This window comes from Amphimedon queenslandica, unplaced genomic scaffold (assembly GCF_000090795.2).
Source record: "Amphimedon queenslandica unplaced genomic scaffold, v1.1 AMPQUscaffold_12974, whole genome shotgun sequence".
In the NCBI taxonomy this organism is placed as follows: Eukaryota; Metazoa; Porifera; class Demospongiae; order Haplosclerida; family Niphatidae; genus Amphimedon; species Amphimedon queenslandica.
Window position 1 is genome coordinate 14,351 of NW_003546790.1, and position 16,220 is coordinate 30,570.

Genomic DNA, 16,220 nt, shown 5'->3' on the forward strand with positions numbered 1-16,220 from the left:
AGCCCCTAAGGACAGTAGGCCACAGTGTCCACNCACTAGTATTCAACCAGTAACATACGCAATAATATATCAGCCAGAGTAAATAATGGGTTATTGGCCTAGCCTACGCAAGGTATAGGTAGTTGTTGTGTGTGTCTGTCATTCATTCATTCATTCTGTACAACTGAAATTTGTCTTTAATAAACAATAACTTTAGCACAGCGTGTTCTAAGCTCCTAGATCTTTCTTTTTGACTTAAAAAAGTCTTTCTTAACTGTTTTGTGTTGCTCAAATACAAGTTCTAGGTACAGAAGCTTCAAAGTAAGAAAATTGAGTAGTTGGGCCAAGTTCCGTTGTGTTGGCACTTTAGAGATAGCTGGTAGCATTTTTCAGTAGATTAGAACATGGCCTTCAAATAATATGAACAGATTTCTCTAAATCTTACTTGATGAAGAGTTATACTTACTTGAAATTGTTGAGGTCACTCGTTTGTGAAGTGCTAGAGCAACAACTTGCTGGGTTATAGGTACTAAAGTACCTATACTATCTCAAATATACAAAGGCAGCAACTTTTTTGTCAGAAAAAGTGAAGCTTCTTTCTCACATGGTCTTCTTGCTGGAATGCCACACCTTTCAATCTACATGCATGGGAGGGGCTGGAGCTGCTTGCATGTATGTGCTGCAGTGCTGCTACTTCTGCAGGTATTAAAGAGCAAGTGCAACTGCAGGAAGCTAATGTTGAGCAGACTCTCTTCATGCTGATAATCAAACAGCTATTGCAGTGTGGGCATGCACCATAGCAGCTATAGGGGCGAGGCCATGCACCGTAGGTGTCTCGTTGATAACAGTAAGTATATCATACTCTTGACAATAATGTACATGTACATATACTGTTGAAGCTTTCTGGTGCATCACTTGGCACTGAGAATAAATCAAGAAAGAGTAAGTGCATCATTGAAATAGTAGACTCATGGAAGTTTGATGTATGTCTCTTTCTTTCTATAGTTTGAAATTTCTCTTTGATTCCAGTTTACATTTGCTCCAACATGAACTTCTTCATAATAATGTATTCTTGATTATTTTTAAACTCATTGTGTAGTAGCTATGTGTGAGTCTGTGTTCATTACTACTAAACTGTTTTTATTCTTTGATATCAGTCTATTATTGTAACAATGAGTCTGCACTATATAATCATCAGTCTGTGGTCATTATTTTAACTGCTAAACCAACTATTCCAGGAACTCTGTTCTTAATCTGCAAACTCTTGGAACAGTTAGTGCTTTGAGTTCTTGGAATAATGTCTCTTGACTCGATGAGTGGCCTCACTGCAGGACTGACAGTATACTGCATTATTCATAAACAGGAAGCAATGAATAGAACTTTAGTATGCAAAAAGGAATAACTACATGTATGGGTGTGTCACAGGTCACAAGTGTGTGTGCATGTGTATGGCTGATGTTTGAAGATGATTATCATAATTTTTATTCTGTTGTCAAGCAGTGTCCATAGTAAGTAGTTCATTATAATTTGTCAGTTATGCTATTAATCATAAATAATAGCATCACCATCTAGTATAGTGCTATCATTCAGCCAGTCCTCTCCATCATATGATATTGTATGTCCTGGAGATACAGTAGTATTCACTTGTATTACTAGTTATGAAGAAGGAGGTGGTGTCTCATGGAGAATCAATGGTCCAAATCGTATCCTAATCAATGATCATCAAATTGATCAGTTAAATGGATTTATATTGACAATCACTGATTTTACTAATAATACATTAACAAGTACTGCTAGTGTCAATGTGTCTGTTGCATTACAACTCAATGGAACTGTTATTGACTGCTCTGGAGATTTAATTACTTACAGTAACACATTAACAGTACATATTGCAGGTAAGATACATCATGAACCATATGTATCATAATACTGCATCTATGTATAGGTATACCAGTATCAGTTATTAATATAAAGATAATACCAATTAATAACAATACAGTATTGATGAACTGGTACTATGGAAAGAATGATGAAGTACACTGTATTCAATATTATAATATTACAATAATCAGTGATGATAATATTAATGGACATATGATCAGTAATGAATCATCAGCAACTATTCCTTCTCTTATTATTGGTACTAATTATTCATTTATTATTATTCCTATTGATACTATTGGAAGAGACGGACCTCCTTCATCATTAATACAGTATATATGGAATGGTAAGTACTATAAACACACACATTCATTGTATTTCTTATAGTACCAGCTCAAGTTGTTAATATTAGTTGGGATCAGATATCAACTGATAGTATTACAATATGGTGGAATAACACAGAGGTATGTTAAGGTATTAATTCTAAATCATTAAAATTATCTAGGATACATCACACTATCCTCCAGTACATTACATTATTAGTATACACAATATTACTATTAATACAACTGATACTAATGTAACTATTAATGGACTATATCCCAATAATGAATATACTATATGCATACAACCAGTTAATGCCATTGGAAGGGGACAACTGATAAACATCACAGGTTTGTTTATTATAAACTGATGAGTATATTTAGTATAGTGTGTCTAACCTTTAGTCAACATAACTAATCAACAGTCCATTTTAACAACAACAACCAATTTAACTGGTTAGTATAACATAATAATATAGAAACGTATATACAAATGTCTACTACATGTGTAAATTATACCTAATGCTTTCTTTTTCATATTTTTATAGTTTCAGTTATTGAGAGTTTACGTGATACTATCATCACTAGCAGCGATGACAGATCCACTTCAACTTCAATATCTCTGACAATCATTGATAATACATTAGTATCAGAAACTTCAAGCAGCATAAAACCATCAACAATATCAAGTTTGTACTAAATACATTTTATATTATAATACTAAAATCTATTCAGTGCAATGCTTTCTTACTAACTGATATTTTATTACAACTTGTAAGCACCTTGAAATCGTCCAATATTTGGTGAAATGATAAGTTGCTATTGCATAGGTTTTGTTTATAAATGGCTCCAAAATCACTCCAAATTTTTATTACGTTTTCTGATACATCTTGATGTACTCATGCTGTGTAGAAAGTTTAAAGGAATTCTGACTTCAATTTTTGGAGTTTATCACCATTTTACAAGTAATAATTACATAAATATGGTATAAAGTGGAATTTTGGAGGGAATTAAATTTGGCAAATTGGCATTTTAATAGCCATTTGCCAAAATAAATCTGCCATTTTGAACCATTATATGCATGCTCAATGGCACATGGCCACTAATTTGCCAAATTAAAACTCACCAATTACCAAATTTTAGCAATTCCCCAAATTTAATTCTCCCCAAAATTTCCCGCTATACAGTAATTATGTGCAAAATATTTATAAGCATCAAAATGACCAAAATATCCTCACCCAAAATTAGTGATAAGTAATAGTTAATACATGTGGCAGCGTGTTCTATCTGATTTATCTGCACGAGCTTCCGGTCGAGTCGCTAAAAATAGCGCACGAGGCCGAAGGCCGAGTGCGCTATTTTAGCGACGAGACCGGAAGCGAGTGCAGATAAATCAGATAGCACACGACACCACATGTATTAATTGTTTTAGTGTATAGTTCCAGCAAAGATTGCACGTGCTCTGCTATCACTGATATCACACCGCTGCACATTAAATAAATGAGTGTGCTATTTATAATATCACACTGCGGTATTGGTGGGAGTGTTCTGTGGGTTTTATCACAACTGTTAGACCTTTGATCTTTGCTGCAACTATACATTAATAATAGTTTAACAATTATTAGGCTCTACTTCCATCATATCACAGTCAACATGTACAGGATCCATTATTAGTTCTGGTTAGTTAATACATTACTGTATGTACATACAGTGTGTATCTACTGTATCTATTATACACACACATTCAGTTGCTATTGCAGTACCTATCACTGGTTTATTAACTGGACTCATTACATCTATAATTACTAGTATCATTGTATACTGTATAATGAAGAATAAAGGGAATACACTAAGAGAAAGATCACCAGTAGACATTGGACCAATATATGATTTACCAACTATCAACAATGAACAACAAGAACAAGTCATTGATACTACACCTAACACTGCTTATGGACAAATTCAGTAACACATTTATAAATTTATCTTGGCAGACATATATAAAAAGTAAAAGTATAGTAGCACAACGTATCTTGGCATAGCAACTTTTAAACTTACTATTTTACTATTGGCAAGACAGATCAATAATTAATGTCTCATTGACTTAGAACAAACAACTCTCAGATGATAATTTCTATTTTATCTTTGCTGTAATGTATGATTTACTGACAGAGCAATTGCACATTAAATTTAATATAAAATAGCTGGCTCTGCCTCAAACCATACAAAGTCCACCCAAGAATCATTATCTAAACAAGCTAGGTAATTCCAGGAATTGTGTATAATCACTGCATTTCTATGTTTAGCTATTTAAAGGAAGAATACATAAATGTACTGGTGATAGATGATATAAGTACAGTAGAAAATTTTGCGACAAAAAAGAGAAGAATTAAATAATGATAAATTCATGTATGGAAGCCAAATTGTATTCAAAAGATTATGTACAATGATTATAGTACATGTAACTAATTTAAAGCTATAGGTATCACAATGAACTGAGATTGTATAAAAACCCTTATCATCATTATAATCTATTTTTAAGTAGCTAAAACAAATCACAGTATAGTAAACTATTAGCAATAGACATTTTATAGCAGGTCACAACAGTCATTGTGATCACTTTTAATGAATAACCAATAAATTCTCTCTTCTGGTTTCCAGTTATCTCTCAGCTAACATTCAAATTACAGTTGGGTTTTGATGCACTTTAATCACACACAAACAGTACAAACATTAATCACTTCTTCAATATAGACAGAACTGTAAAAAGAAGTGGATCACAATTATAAGCATAATCAATAATGTCTAATGTTATAGAGATAACAAAACTCATGAATGGTAATGGCCCCAAAGGCAGACATTGAATTGATTAATAAAAACTAAGCCTCCTATTTCTTAGAATAGCATCCGGCCATCATATGGATTCATGCACCACATAAATACATACTGAACTTCACTGATCGATCATTCAGTCAGTTTGCAATAGAATAATGATTCGGCTTTTAATGCTACTTGAAGTCTTTTGTCTTTTTATCCTCATTGCATATCAGCAGGTTATTGCTGAGGTTGTTATATGCAATCACAATACTCCAGTATGTGAGTGCACTACAGCCAGTGATGAAGCATGCGAGTTCACACTTGATATTGAAATGCTGCAGACTTTCACTCGATATCTGCTGGATAATACTGGAGACTCAAGAGGTACTGCAGGCAGTGTCTGGCATATTAATAATGGAGAATGGGAACCAGTTGATTATAACACACTCTGTGGTAGTTCTATTGACAGTGCTAAATGCACTCAACCGTTTGGTGTTGATGGGTACACGTTTCGTTCCTTTATAGCAGTCAATGGACGTATACCAGGACCAACACTCATTGTAACTGAGGGTCAGTTAGTTAAAGTGACTGTAATGAATCGATTAGCATCAGAGAGTGTATCTGTACACTGGCATGGGATGCATCAAAGGAACAGTAACTGGATGGATGGAGTGGAGCATGTTACACAGTGTGGTATACCCCCAGGAGCTAGTTTCACTTATATCTTTAAAGCTGAACAATACGGGACTCACTGGTACCACTCTCACAGTGGAGCTCAGAGAACTGATGGACTCTTTGGAGCTCTCATTGTTAAGGAGAGGAGTAACACACAGAGAAACAATCTCTTAAGTAAATTAACAGATTTTGATATAACAGGCTATAATGACTATCCAGCACAGCATACCCTAACGTTACTAGACTGGCAGAAGTCAAGCTCACTGGATCTCTTCACACAAATACACTCTGGTATTATGTACTTTGATATTGACAAAGCATCAGAACTGCAAGGAAATGAAGCTACAGGAACTACTTCATCAGATGGAGCAGATATAGGGCCCGTGCGTTATTGGTCTGGACTAATAAATGGAAGAGGAAAACATAATGGTATCAATTATATCAATTCTAGGTTAAGTGAGTTTAATGTCATAGCTGGAAATACGTATCGATTTCGTTTAATTGGTGCTCAGAGTCTTTATGCTTATCGTTTCTCAATAGAAGGCCATAAATTAATCGTTATAGCAACTGATGGTCAGTTTATTGAGCCAGTAATAGTCGATTACATCATAATACACTCTGGAGAAAGATATGACTTCCTTTTAAAAACAAAATCAGAGACTGACCTAGTCTCCACTCAACAGTTCATGATACGTGCAGTTACATTAAATTTCACTGAAACATCAAATTATGAAACAGAACAGTCAGCAGAAGCTATTCTCAGTTACAGTGGTGATGACACACTATCCAGCCAATATGAAAGTATTGCTAAAACAAGTCAAACTGTTAGAGATAGATGCACTGATGATGATAACTGTATAGCTCTTAACTGCCCATTCAAGAATTTTCCAGATGAGTTTCACATTAACTGTACACATATTGATCAATTGAAACTACTAACTGATTATCCTACTAATGAGCTGCCTACCATCGTTACCAATCAAAACAGTGACTCAAGGAAATTTTTCAATTTTGGTTTCGAAGGAACACGTCGTACCAGCACTATTAATGGACGTAACCTAAAACTACCGTCAGCGTCACTAGCATAGCTTGATGCAAGCAAACTAAGTGATATTAAAAATAATGAATATTGTAACCTAGGGATCAATGATTGTGACCGCGATAATAAGGATGAAGTAATATCCCCAAAGTGTTACTGCACTCATGTCGTTGAAGTGGAGGCTGATCGTTCCATTGAATTAGTGATATCAGCTACTGGTCCAAATTATAATGATGTTAATCCAGAATCTTCTAACTTTCTATTTGCTCATCCAGTACATCTTCATGGACATTACTTTCATGTCGTTGATATTCAATTTGGTGAATACGACAGCAATGGAAAGCTTAGAGCTGGCAATAGTGATATTAATTGTGGAGGGAGAGACTTATGTACTAATCCTTCATGGAAACCTGGTAAAGATTACTCTACACGTAAAGAAATGACAGGCAGGGTCTCATCTAAAGCCCCACTTAAGGATACTCTGTTAATACCAGCTGGTGGGTATGCTGTTGTGTATTTTAAAACTGATAATCCTGGTTGGTGGTTCCTACACTGTCACATTGAGGTACATCAATTGGAGGGAATGGGAGTTATCATCAATGAGAAAGGGTTTAAAACACCACCACCTGAAGGAATGTACAAATGTGGAAAATATTCTTTGGGACTGGATGAGTTTAAAGCTGCAAGTGCTGTTACGGCGTCACCAACACCAACATCATCATCAACACCACCAACAAGTGGGGGAATGGAGTCTGGTCGAGGCAAGTATTTTACAGGGTATATTATTGCTACTGCAATCATATCTGTGCTTCTAGCAGTGCAGCTGTAATGATGCTCATATTATTGGCCTGAGAATATAACTCAAACTAATTATATACATTGTAGTAGTAGCATTAGTATAAGAGAGTGTGCATGTGTAATTAGTACACATACATACATGTACATACACATACATATTGGGTGCGTATTGCAATGTATATTCAACATTATAGTTACTTTATATTTCAGCAAGAGTGTATAGTTTAATAGTGCCTTATGTGTATGTTCGCTTTGTAGTGAAAGTTTAATTTAAAAAATTACTTAATCAAATATTTTTAGATTCGTCTGGAGGAGAGGGAAGGAGGGAGGATGGGCATAAAGCAAAGTAGGAGGAGAGTATAAAAACTTAAATTATATTAATCTGCTAACTTATATTATAGGTTATATCATTCACTCTAATATCTATGCTTATATTGTCTATAAATGACAGTGTTAAGGTTAACTAATACGTTAACTATAAATTATACTAAAGAACAATAATAAACCACACACCAAAACCATAAGTTGTTAAACTACACAATGTATGACCATTTAGCAGATTAACCATGGATAATGGTGTAAAAATTGGCCAAAGATTATACCCTCCATTAACTGATTGACAGGAGATGAAAATGAAAAAGGTGACTGAACAAAACGGCCGATTCCCCGATTTTTGACTTTCCTCTTAGACAAGGTTTAGAGCCACGCTAGTGGCACCAATGGAGTCCTCTGGTCAAGATAAGGTCCTTTATAAAGTCTGGTAAGCATAGGAGCTCGTTTTCTCGGTATAGCAAGGCTGCAAAAGTAGTGGCAGCCATATTGTTTTGGGATGAATCCTACTTAGTAACACTACTATCTTACTAAGTAACACTACCCCATTACTAATAAAATATCCATCATTAACTCAAAGTTGATACACAACATAAGGACATGTATATGCATCAGAAAAATTATAAAAATTGAGAATTCTTGCATAGCAATTTATGTCAAAATTTGACCAATGACCCTGTACTAGAGACTTTGGCCCAATTTTTTAGCAACTTCAAAAAATTTGTAAAAATTTAATTTTACTTGGATTGAGCTAAAATTTCTATAAGACATGTACATAATGTATATGCATCCAAAAAAATTTTTGAAATGAAGATTTCTCTTCTAAAAATGACCTAAGTCCCTGTATTAGGGTTTTTGATCAAATTTTTGAGCAATTTTAAATGGACTAGCAAGAAGCTGAACACTATGCCAAAATCCTGTGGAAAACCCTGCATACAGTACATATGTATACATATAATATAAAATTATTATTAATGATTACAATATACTGCACTCACTGATGTTGATATGGTGAAGATAGAGAAAGTGAGTGATATGTTGGTTGAATTTTCGTTAGTTTCCATAAGATCTCTCTTTGATGGAATCCTGTAGGTGTATAGAGTCCTCTCAGATGATATCGCTCCCAAAGGCTAAAGAATATAACATAAAAATATGTAACTATAAAGATGCTTGCTATTAGCTGAAAACAAAGAGAATGAAAATTCAGTGAGCAACAACAATCGAAAAGTATATATACATGTACATGTAGGTATAACAATAGGCAATACTGAATACTTTTGAAACAATAAGAAACTGAAAATGACCCTAAACTATAATAAAAACAATAACAATAAGAACCTAAACAAGCCCTAGACCAAAACTATTTGTTATTAATTACTATAAAAAGAAAATCAATGAAATTATAAATTAGTGCATGTAATTTTATTTTCTGAGTTTCGTTATGTTTATGCTCATAAACCATAAAATTGAATGTATAAATTTCTCAGAAAATAAATGCTTGTACCTCAATAGCTTTTAATTGAAATCTGCTCAAACATGAAAATGTATAAATATTGGGGGTGATTTTTGAGAAAATTTATTGGGCATTTGAAATATTAATCAATAAATCATTGAGATTTATGTAGATGTAGCTTTGAAGCGATGCCATTGAGAGGCAATTTCCTGTTAGCTGAACTGGTTCAATAGCCTCAGTGTTACATAAAATAAACATAAAAAAATACAAAACAATCAATTACAATTTACAACAAAAAGAGCATTGTTTCAAATAATAAAAAACAGACACAGCAAAATAAAATTTGTAGCAAAGTACATGTAAATGTCTCTGGGGAGCAATTAAAAAAGCTTTTGATCACTTGGCCTCAGCTCGGAAATATTTCAATGCTTGTAGGCGTTGCTGATTTTCCAAAAGTCCTTCAGTGATTGATTTACCATCCACGCGACGAGCATCAAAAGAAATTTTATAATAGGCAATCACCAGGTCGTACCTACCTCGTGACACTTGAGCAGCAGCAAAGACTCCATACACAATGTTAACTTTACCACAATTCCATGAGTAGGTACGATGGACTTTGGTCCTAGCTCCACTGCCTAGGGTATTGCGAAGACTTTGTATAAAGGCGTCATCAAATCCAAAGCTTTTGAGGCCTCTAATAATCTCATCTAGCTTCACACTGTCAATGTTTCTCCACACGTCAACGTCCTCATCTTTCCTGATATTGTTCATTTTTATCTTTTCAACTTCTTTCCTTTCACGTGAAGTCAAGGCATAGCGCTCTGCTTCTGAATCAACCTTGTGAAAGAATGCTACTTTCAGCTCTTGGTTTCTAATTGATACTGCCATTTGTTGTCCAGTTAGTAGGAACAATTACTTCTGAAATGATTGAGTCAAGACGCTACTAATGCGACACTTACACTAAGAACAGATTCTATTTTGAGAAGAGCTACTTCTTCACTAGTTATCACAAGTGTATAGAAGAGCTACTTCTTCACTAGTTATCACAAGTGTATTGATAATTCAATAAGTAGTCACTATGGGATTATAGCAGATGTACATTGTTACTACATGTATGTACATGTAATTCAAGCTAGCTACTATGTAAAATGGGAGGTGGTTTGAACTAATTTAAATTGTTATACCGTATTTCCTTAAATAAAAGCCCGGGCATCTATTTCCTAAAATGGTATTTGGATCTCGAAAAAATATATAAAAAATAAAAAACCTTGGCCCAGAGCCGGATTCGAACACGTAACCTCATGTTTTTGACAACTGGAACTTCAGGCATCATCCACTAGATTACTGAGTCACACCTGGGCTACTCTTGCGTATTTACAGTTGAATTCTATTGCTATACCCCGGCATTTATTCGAATGCGGCTTCTATTTAAGGATATATGGTACATCCCAGGCACATTTAAATTGCTATAAAATTGTAGAAACCTAAAACACCATAAGCCATACATGTGTACATGTACATAGCAAAATGGGATTTTGAATAATAATCAATTCTTTCAGTCATCACTTTATACAGTAATCCACAATTTTTCATGAAGATTTTACTGTATTTGATGTACATACATGTACATGTAAGTAAAGTGCCCCAAAGAGGTGTAGTTGCTGGATTTACATGTAAGTAGCATAACCAGTGTACTTGATGGGCCCTAACACTGAAAGCCAAACCCTTTACAAAGGAAATAGACTCTTATGTACTGTATGTCATATGTTAGTTAGGGAATTCAGGTACATGTGAATGTTGTGCACTAGATCATTAATTGTATATCAATAGCTCACTTCATTCTCCAATGGTGCATCAACCTGCCACACGGCCTCTCTTGTATTGTTAAACCTATCGAGTGCTGAAAGACGAAACAACACTCCCTCATTATAACTGTAACTATCATAATCCTCCTAATAAGGGGAAAACGTAATTAATAAATAAATTAATGGTAAAAAGATACATGCATATACATGTTAAAAAAAGGGAGACAATTATATACAAAGTACCTCAGTTTCTGCTGTCATTTGAAAGGCATCAGTTGATAATGCACTGGTATTGTCACTTGAATCAGAAAGACCAATCCTGTTATCACTATAATATAGTACAAATAACATTAAATTATATGTCACTACATGTACGCTATGAGTTACATGTAGTCATGTACATGTACATGTAGACTTTTTTATGGACAGATAACAGTTATTTACATGCATAATTAAGAATTTCAAGCATACTAGAACATTATGGAGCCCTCCCCTCTACCCACATCCAGATGTACATGTACAAATAAATAGACTTTGCCAAATTACCATATAGCTTGAAATTTTCGTGGGTCAATATTTTCATGGGTCAATATTTTCATGGTTTGCTCCTAGTGAGGTAATTCGTGGTTTAATTTTTGTGGTTGACAGTTTACATAGCCTGTAAGGGGATGGCACTTCAATGATTTCCTGGGTTTAAATATCGTGGGAAGACCCTCAGCCACGAAATTTACATTCCACAAAAATTTCAAGCTATATGGTATACTGAAGGCCACAAAAATAGAAACTTCTTTATGTACATGTACATGCAGTTACATTATACCAGTTGTTTACATGTAAATACTGTATTTTACCGTATAAATGCCCGGTCCAAATAATATATTCTAGCTATAGATACGCATATTTGTACCAAAAATAATGCTCCACTGTTTAGATAGCTCCAAAGTGCTTAATACCGTATAGTGGTTTTTTTTGAGGATAACAAATTTCGCGAATTACGCGGATTTTTCATGATTCGCGAAATTAAATTCCTTGAAAATCATTTTAATACGGTACAAGATGGCAGATTAGTGGAAATTCGAGAAAATTAATTCCGCAAACTTCCGGATATGGGTCATTCGCGAAATTTATTATCCTCGAAAAAGTCCGCTATACGGTAGTTAGAGCCTGGTCTAACTTGCCTGGAGTTGGAGGTTTGATCCCGCTCAAAGTATCTTTTTTATTTTTTTAATAAAATTTTTTGGCTGCTAAGAAATAAATGCCAGGGCGTTTAATCAGTAAAATACAGTACATGTACAGCTTGCCGTACTAATAAATGATCAGAAAATGTAAATTATTAGCACTTAAGTACATTTGTATTAACAAAATTTTAAACACATTTTAATAAATTCAATCATTCATACTAAGACATAATTTTAAATAATGATTAATTACCGGAAGTAAAATGGTGTTCTAACACCTTGATATGGTACGAATATTGGAGTGTCTGTACTGACATCATCTCCATACCACCTGCAGTAGGACATGTCACTAGCATATATTGCTGAACCAGCTTCACCAGCAGTATTAGAGATGAAATTAACAGTAGTATTCTATGCATGGAGAGTGTACGGAGAAGCAAAAAAAAGAAAGAGAAAAAAGAGACAAGCACATGTACACGAAGGTAAAAAGTAAAAAAATATGCATAGACATAGCATCATTAAAGAAGAGTGGAACATGGAAATGAAAAAGAAAGAATTAAAAATAGATCAAAAGAATCAAAATAGCAAAAATAAGATAGTGCCAAATTTATTTAATTAAAAATTACTTAACAGGGAAAACATAAAAGGACAAAACATACATTAAGAATGAGCCCACAATTTTAGGATCAGGGTTACTTAAATTGACCCAAATCACCCAATACATTAACAATGGGAACTTAAATGTATTTAGTAAATACAATATGCTATAATATACATGTGTACATGCACATACCCAGTCACGTGGACGTAGGTCCATTATTGACTGATACTGAATGAAGCACCCACGGTTGAGGATACCAAAGATAAAGTCAGTCCTGACATACTCCACGTACAATCCTCCTCCATTTCTCAAAGCAAAATTCTCATAGAAAGTCAAATTGGAGTCTTCGTATAGTTTTAACTAAAAGAAATAGAAAAAAATTATAGCTGTCCAGTAATAATTTTAAAATTTAATTTGCTACTGTACACTGATGTTTGTCAAAATGACTTAAATTTTTAGATCCAAGCCAGATGCATATGCTGGGCTGATTTTTGAGCAACTTAAAAAAATTCATAAAAAATCCAAATTTCATCAGAATCATCTCAAAGTTGATTCACAGCATAAGGACATGCATATGTATAAGAAAAAAATATGAAAATTTCTCTCCTAGACATTTTTGACAATATTGGGCCTGACCAAAGGCTTGGCCCAATTTCTGAGCAACTTTAAAAAATTCATAAAAAAATCCAAATTTGATTAAAAATACTTTACAGCATAAAGACATGTATTTGTGACAGAAAAAAATTTAAATGTAGATAGACAAAAATTGGCCAAAAACTAAAGGCTATATTGTTCACAGGAAAGGCCATAAATCAACTACAGTGTGGGCTCTGGCCTTTGGTACTGTAGCTTGATGTGTGTGTAATAATTTCTAACATCACAATAGCAACATTTAAAACTTACCAGACATCTCCCATAAAGAGCCAGTGCTCCTCCACTGGTTGCAAAATTATGATGAAAGACCAACTCATTTTGAACATTGATCTGAGACTCAATAACTGAAAGACCACCACCAAAGTTATTATTAAAGACGTTTGTGCCAAGAAAGCTAACGTCGACCCTAAATCCTGAGACTGCTGCTGTTTTCTGATTTGTGTTCAGAGCTGTATTGTTCTGAAATAAACTAAAAAAATCAAAATAAAATTTAACATACATAATTCTACTACAATATACATGTACATGTAGCTAAAATAAATGTATAAAACCTACAAGTAAAGTAAACTACTGACATTTATGCACTCATAATGGTTAAGATTTATGTCACTTATTTCATTGAAAGCAAATCTATAATTATGTATAGTCACTGCTAATTCATAATTATGCATTATGGTAAAGTTTAGTTGCTTACGAAACAAATCAAGAAAAAAGTAACAATTAACATATACTGGGTGGAATGATACATGTATTTGTCAGATTCACCAAAAATATTTATTGGCAACTGTAATTGAGCATGCTCAAAATGACAAGGTTTTATACATGTATTGGCAATCTCTTCCAAAATTAATTCCATAGCTACATGTACCAATACAGGTATCCAAGTTTCATTAAACTGCGACAATTTACACATACATGTACATGTACATGTATGTATAATACACAAAATTATGTTACATGTAATGCAAAAATTTTCTTACCAGTCCTGAATGGCCAAAGGGAGTGGAAATGAGCTAATTGGAGTCACAGAGAAGACACTAAGAGCAGAGCCATCTTGTTGGGCAAAATTATGAATAAACTTACAGCCTCTAAACACCAGATGCTCACTAAACTCATGACTGACAGAGTTTACTGATGTCAGTAGGACAAGAGCACCACCTGCTCCTGCTCTGTTATCCATAAACAATGAGTCAATTATAATAAACGAATTGGAGACAGAGTCTTGGAAGTAATCGATACTGATAGCACCTCCTGTGCATGAATCAGACGTGCAGTTATTATCAATAAAGTTACTATTGATTATCGTTATTTCATTTTGGCTGCTTCTCTCTGCAGCCGAGAATTGAAAAGCCCCTCCATTCACTTGAGCAGAGTTGGCAGTGAAGTTGCTATTCTCAATACAAATCTCTGCATTCGACGTACCGACTAGCCTAACATACATTGCCCCTCCATGACCATGCTGGAGGAGAGTATTAGGAATATTAGTGTCATTATTATGAACACCACTAACTGAATTCCTATTAAAAGTACTGCCAGATACCAACAGCTTAAATGGTTGATCGTCAGCATATAGAGAGATGGCACCAGCTGTTGGGCCAGTATTAAAGAAGAAGGAATCTGAGAGGGTTCGCTGGAGATAGCACTGAGATGTATGGTTGTCGAAAATTAGTGTATCGTCAAGATGAACGTTTTCTATGAAATTACACTCACGGAAAGCAACAGAATCAACTTGTTGGAGATGGACGGCACTCATTGGGTTATTCCTATGATAAAAATAAGACAATTTTTTTGAACACACATACATGTACACAAGAATAACTGAACAAGGTCAGGCAGTAGAATGGGTAAAATGACGGTGACAAAGAGCCTATAGTCATTGCACATTTCTTTTTCCAAATTCTTTGCAATATTATGTACATGCATGTATATATGCAGTTTAAGACTATGAAAAATAAACAGCTTTCATAATAATATAAAATAATAACAATTGTCTAGTGTTTTATGCAGCTACACACGCTATAGGTCTAAGCATGTAAAAAATTATTTGTGATTTATAAAACTGAAGTTTCAATCTCAACTGAGCAAAATAATTTTGACCCAAAACTTACTGAAAAGTGCAGCGGCTGAATATGACATGGTCGGACCACTTCACATGCACCATCGGAACACCTTCGTGACAGTTTTGAAATGTAATATCAGAGAAAGAGATGTAGGAGCTGTCACTGATGAAAATATTACCGAGAGAGCAATTGTCAAATATTGGGTCTCTCCCACACTCGAGGATGGTTCCCTCTACCCCAATGAAGGAGATGAAGCTGGAATTAATGATAGTTAGGCCCTCGTTTAGCCTATGAATGCCACTACCAAGGACTACGGTAATGTTGTCGACCGGGAAAATAGATTGTGGATCACCGTAGAGAGCGTAGCGAGGGCTGGAGCAGGGATTACCACGGCAGAGACATGGAGGGGAATCAGTCGAGTTCTCGTGGAGGGATACGAAACGGACTACGGACGTGTCTAAGAGATCAATGTGGAAGTCTTCAAACTCTTTATTAAGATCCTGGCAGGAGTCTTTAAGAGAGAGACAAGAGGAGGCTAGGAGAGCAGAGAGAAAAAGAGCTAGCAACATTGTCGATAAATGTGATCCTGCTCGTCCTGGAGTCTAATTGACTGGTGGGTGGTGCTCA

At 34.7% G+C, this 16,220-nt stretch overlaps 1 protein-coding gene across 1 annotated transcript in view; it reads right to left on the reverse strand.

The window, feature by feature from the left end:
* The window catches only part of LOC109585980 (uncharacterized), a 26,304-nt gene extending 10,102 nt beyond the window's left edge, over window positions 1-16,202 (reverse strand). Inside the window, exons 1-8 of the mRNA XM_020002121.1 lie at window positions 15,642-16,202; window positions 14,514-15,296; window positions 13,783-14,002; window positions 13,072-13,239; window positions 12,532-12,689; window positions 11,344-11,428; window positions 11,131-11,247; window positions 8,841-8,972 (exon numbers count right to left, since the gene is read on the reverse strand). Coding sequence (XP_019857680.1) covers window positions 8,841-8,972; window positions 11,131-11,247; window positions 11,344-11,428; window positions 12,532-12,689; window positions 13,072-13,239; window positions 13,783-14,002; window positions 14,514-15,296; window positions 15,642-16,162 — 2,184 coding nt within the window. The 5' untranslated portion in view covers window positions 16,163-16,202. The remainder of the gene's footprint in view (window positions 1-8,840; window positions 8,973-11,130; window positions 11,248-11,343; window positions 11,429-12,531; window positions 12,690-13,071; window positions 13,240-13,782; window positions 14,003-14,513; window positions 15,297-15,641) is intronic.
* Window positions 16,203-16,220: the final 18 nt, after the last annotated feature.